At 46.9% G+C, this 4,686-nt stretch overlaps 1 protein-coding gene across 1 annotated transcript; it reads left to right on the top strand.

The window, feature by feature from the left end:
• Positions 1-2,649: 2,649 nt before the first annotated feature.
• On the top strand, positions 2,650-3,755 carry LOC136542747 (uncharacterized protein At5g39865-like). Its single transcript, XM_066535323.1, has one exon. It carries the CDS (start codon positions 2,796-2,798, stop codon positions 3,390-3,392), a length of 597 nt encoding a protein of 198 aa, XP_066391420.1. The 5' UTR covers positions 2,650-2,795; the 3' UTR covers positions 3,393-3,755.
• Positions 3,756-4,686: the final 931 nt, after the last annotated feature.

Raw genomic sequence — 4,686 nt, 5'->3', positions numbered from 1 at the left:
GGGAACGCAATACGCAAGGAAGGAGGAGAGCCGCAGTCCCGGCCCGCAGATATATATGCCCCGCAGCCTGGCAACTCTAACGGACTAATCATAAAGCCCAACTCGTTTACCAGGTTCGGCCTTTTTAACTCTGATGATGATGGCACCGTGGGCCTAACGGGAAGTAACTGGACTAACCATCATGCCTCTCTTTATAATAATTAATTAATTACCTTCATCACCATCATATATATATTTTGAGATAAAAAAATCATATATATACTTTCCTTGTCAGATATGATTGTCTCTCTGAACCGGTTAGCCTGCAGGCATCTGAACCTCACATGACTCGGTACTTTTTGTTAGGTTCGGCAGGTTATTTTTTCCCCCTCTAAACAACATGGAAATGAAATAATAGTCATAAACAATAATCTGCATTCTGCAAGCCTAATCATACATAGGAATAGAGGACACTACCTTCTAGTTCTAGTGGTGACTTGAGCCTGAAGATGTGCGGAAAGAAAGCATGGAGATGTCTCATCTCATGTAATAATGATCTAAACAGCTCAATCCGTGAATTATCTCCCCGTTCACCTGAATGGCCCATTACCTGTATCTTTCTTTCGGCTTTCTGTTGCCCTGTTGATTCAGTGAATGAGCTTTCGGTTCCTGTAGCTTTGCTTACAAGATATGCTCCAATTTGTACCAAACCCCTGGCTTACTGGTTTTTTTTTCCAATACCCCCCGTGCCTTATCCTATCTCTCTCTCTGCAAGACAGAATGTTTGATTGCCCTTTTGCTTTCAACATGGAGTTGCACACAGGTGTTGCATTCAGAGAAAAGGATTGTCGATGGATCTTGCCAGAATTTTCAAAGGTTTTGCCTTTTTTTCCTTATTTACAAGGAAACTTGTTTTTGGTTTTCCAAAAAAAGAAGGAAAGATTTTTGGGTGCTCTCTACCGTGTCTAGTGTTGTCATTGACGTTTTCACATGTTGACGAGAATTTTTTTAATTGTTCTTGCTGCAAAAGGTACTTTTTGTAGGAATAAAAGGTTGAGTCTTCATTTTCAACAACATGCTGGATCAGATTAAATATCAGTACGTTTCTTTCCCACAAATAAACCCTTGTTGCTGCATTTTCCCAATCTAGATTTGAAGAGAACACTTGTTGCTGTGATCTTTCAATTCAAAAAAAAAACACAAGCCAGATGGGTCACCTGATCTCAGTTTATACAATTATACCTGCTGAAAAGTACAACGAACGCATGCAACGTCGTGAAACGACCAAATCAGCCGTAAACAAGAACGAGAAAGCAAAGGTCTCGTTGAACTATTATTGTTTTTATTTTTATTATCTTTTGTATCTGGTGACAGTTTCGTGGTCGTCTTCGACAGTCGACTCCTCGTTCGTGCGTTCAGCAACCAGCTGTCTTCTAAATTCTGTCTGTGACGACACACCTTCCACGTTGAAGTTTCAGATGTCTCCCTCTTTTCCCTATTTCTCTCACATATTCCTCAGATTCTCTGAATTGTTGGATACATTTTGCAAGAAAAAACGACATATTTAAGCAAATCCCAACCTTCAAATTGACCTATTAATTGTCTAAGTTTGTCGAGCCAACTATAGTGTCGCAGTGGAAGACGGTCATTGCTCAATCGTCATCTCAGGGAGGCCTGAATGAAGGCCCTGTTTGGCTGATGGTTTCTGCGGCTGATAAGCCGGTTGATGCTGATTTGTTGTGAGAGAAAAACAATGTTCTATGGTTGATAAGCAATTTAAGCTCCAGCTGCCAACGCTGCATCATTAAATCCATTTTATTAGTACCAACACACTTACACGCAACCGCATCAGCCGATGGTGGAGTCGCATTGATCAAGAACAGCTAGGATCACACGTGATCTGGGGGGCCAAAGAATCAAGAACTTATGGAGACGATTGCATCCATGTTGGTCCATGATCCAGGCCCATGGAATGGTCCCTTGTACAGCTTATGCTCTCCAACATTTGCAGTTGTGTGGGATTTTATGTTTCTAAATCTGTAGAATGCCCATGAATCCTTCCCCTGTACTAATGTTCCTGATTCAAAATGCAGAGTTATGAAGCCTAGGTCTATCTGTGCCTATTTGTACATCCACAAATTATGGTTCGCGTAAAAAACATGAAGAGGAAGAAAGATAAAAGAAAAGGAAGAAAATGACAGCCTCACGCTCAGCTGAGCGACAGCACGTTGTGGAGCTTTCCTGTGCCCGTTTGTACGTCACGGCCGCCCACTTCATCCAGCCCCGGAGCCGCCTCTTCTAACAGCTAACGGGTCCAACTCCATCATCCAAAGCCCACCGAAATTCGTTTTAAAAAACACTAAAATTAACTAACTACCACTAAAACTAACCAGCCTCCAGCTCCTAATCAGCAGAAGAAGATTGTTAGTTTCTGCCAGTACAACTCTAAACAGCCTCCAGCTCCTAATCAGCAAACCATTAATCACACAAATAATCACTAGTTCTAGTACTAATAAATCCACCATCTCCTAATCGCTTTGCTAATTACCAAACCAAAACGTCGAAAACCAAGAGAAACCCATCAAGAAAGCCGTCAAAATTCTCCACCACCACAAGAAAACATATAAAGTGCGGCTCTCGTGCACCCCACCCCACCTTCCTTCCCGACGAATTCCGTTTCTCGCGTCGATTGCTTGCACAGCTCGCTTCCTCTTCGTCTTCCTCCCCCTTTCCTCGCCTCCCGGTAACCGCCGTAGCCAAAGAACCTGGCTGCGGCGCGGGCGGCCGGTGCTGCTGCGCCGGCGGCGGCGCGTGAGATGGAGGATTGCGGCGGCGGCAAGAAGCCGTTCCAGCTGACGCGGTCGCTGACGTACCACCACCACCAGGGGCACCGGCCGGCGGCGTCGGCGGCCAGGTGGCGGCGGCAGCAGCTCGCGGACGAGCCGCGCGCACAGCGGCCGCAGGCGGTGGTGCTGTACACGACGTCGCTGCGCGGGGTGCGGCGCACGTTCGCGGACTGCGCCGCGGTGCGCGCCATCCTGCGCGGCTTCCGCGTCGCCGTGGACGAGCGGGACGTGTCCATGGACGCCGCGCTCCGCCGGGAGCTCCAGGCGCTGCTGGCCGCGCGGGGACGCGCCTTCGCGCTCCCGCAGCTGTTCATCGGCGGCCGCCTCGTCGGCGGCGCGGACGAGGTGCGGCAGCTCAACGAGACCGGCCAGCTCCGCCGGCTCCTCGACGGCGCGGCCGGGCAGGACCCGGCCTTCGTCTGCGACGCCTGCGGCGGCGTCCGGTTCGTCCCCTGCACCGGCTGCGGCGGCGGCCGCAAGGTGTTCGTCGAGGAGGAGGACCGCGTCGTCCGCTGCGGCGAGTGCAACGAGAACGGATTGGTACGCTGCGCTAACTGCTGTTCTTGATCGGCAACGCCCAACGGGGACGGCGATCGTTCGCCGTTCCATTTGTGCCACTAATCCAAGTGGTAGAGGTTGTAGTAGATATCAACAAGAAAAGAAGAGGGCCTTCGGTTTCCCGGCGTGGGATTCGTGTGTGCGAGATCCGATCATTTTGAGGATCGGATTTGCTACTTGGTGGAGAAGAACAGATTGTTCTTGACTCCTTGCCGCAAAATTGCCATATGGTGATGGCGATTGGAGAATAAGAAATGGGCTTGTTTGTATATGCATCTCATGTATCAAAGATTGACACTGCTATTAGTTCAACTAATGTAAATACTTAAGTTTGGGGTGATGAATTTCTTCATGTCTTGTCCAGTTCGTAGACTCGCTCTCGTCTTTCTTGATAAACTGGTTAGAGATCTGAAGTTCTACGCAGCAAAAACAAATCATTTTTTTAGAAAAAAAAGGTTAATTCCGGCCTCTGCGATTGGTTGCACACAGCAAGTTTTTATAGTTTTCAGCTCATATGCTAATTACATTCAAAGGGATAAGAGAACATCGAATGGAAGATAAAAAGTAAATAAAAGAATAAAAGAATTTTAGACATTTTCATTCTGAAATCTGAATATTAGGTGGGCTCACAGCTCACACACTCTGATTTTTTCGGCATAAAGGAACTGATCAAACTATACTAAATGAAGGCTCCTTTTTCTTTAGCGATTATAGCTAACATAAAGCTTCTTAACTGTTATCATGTTGTCCTGCAACTCTTCATATATAACTTGGGGCCAGCTTTTCGGTTCTTTATGCTAGAGCACTAATCTTGAATGCAGCTTTGCGGCTGCAGCTCCCAAATGAAGTGAAGTCACCAGGATTCCTTCATCAATCCTTTCATAATAACATTTCTATTGAGACAACTGGAAGTGTGCCGACTCCAAGTCATGCATGTTCGCTTCGCTGAAAAGACAAGCTGAAAAGTACTGTTCGCTGATTTGTTGTAGAGGAAAAACACGGTTCCTTCGCTGAAAAAGTACGGCTCATAAGACAAGTGAACTGGCGCCGCAAGCCTTGAGTACAATTCTTTGCATGGCTGCTCTCACAAGGAAGGATACAATGCAAATCTAATCTGGCCAAGAAGGGGTTTGTGGAAAACACAAAATGCGATGTCTGTCATGGGACGGATGAGACGCCGGCTCACGTAGTCTTTGGCTGCACCGCTGCAAGGGAATTCTGGGAGGACTATTCAGATTACAACCGATCCCAGCTGGTCAGTTATAAAACTACAAGAGATCACATGCACCGAACACACATCCCA

This window comes from Miscanthus floridulus, chromosome 3, assembly GCF_019320115.1.
Source record: "Miscanthus floridulus cultivar M001 chromosome 3, ASM1932011v1, whole genome shotgun sequence".
NCBI lineage: Eukaryota > Viridiplantae > Streptophyta > Magnoliopsida > Poales > Poaceae > Miscanthus > Miscanthus floridulus.
The sequence above is the reverse complement of the archived record's forward strand: the minus strand, read 5'-3'. Positions and strand labels throughout refer to the sequence as shown.

Excerpts from the sequence above, each read along its gene's own strand:
- LOC136542747 (XM_066535323.1), top strand. The coding sequence starts at position 2,796 with ATGGAGGATTGCGGCGGCGGCAAGAAGCCGTTCCAGCTGACGCGGTCG.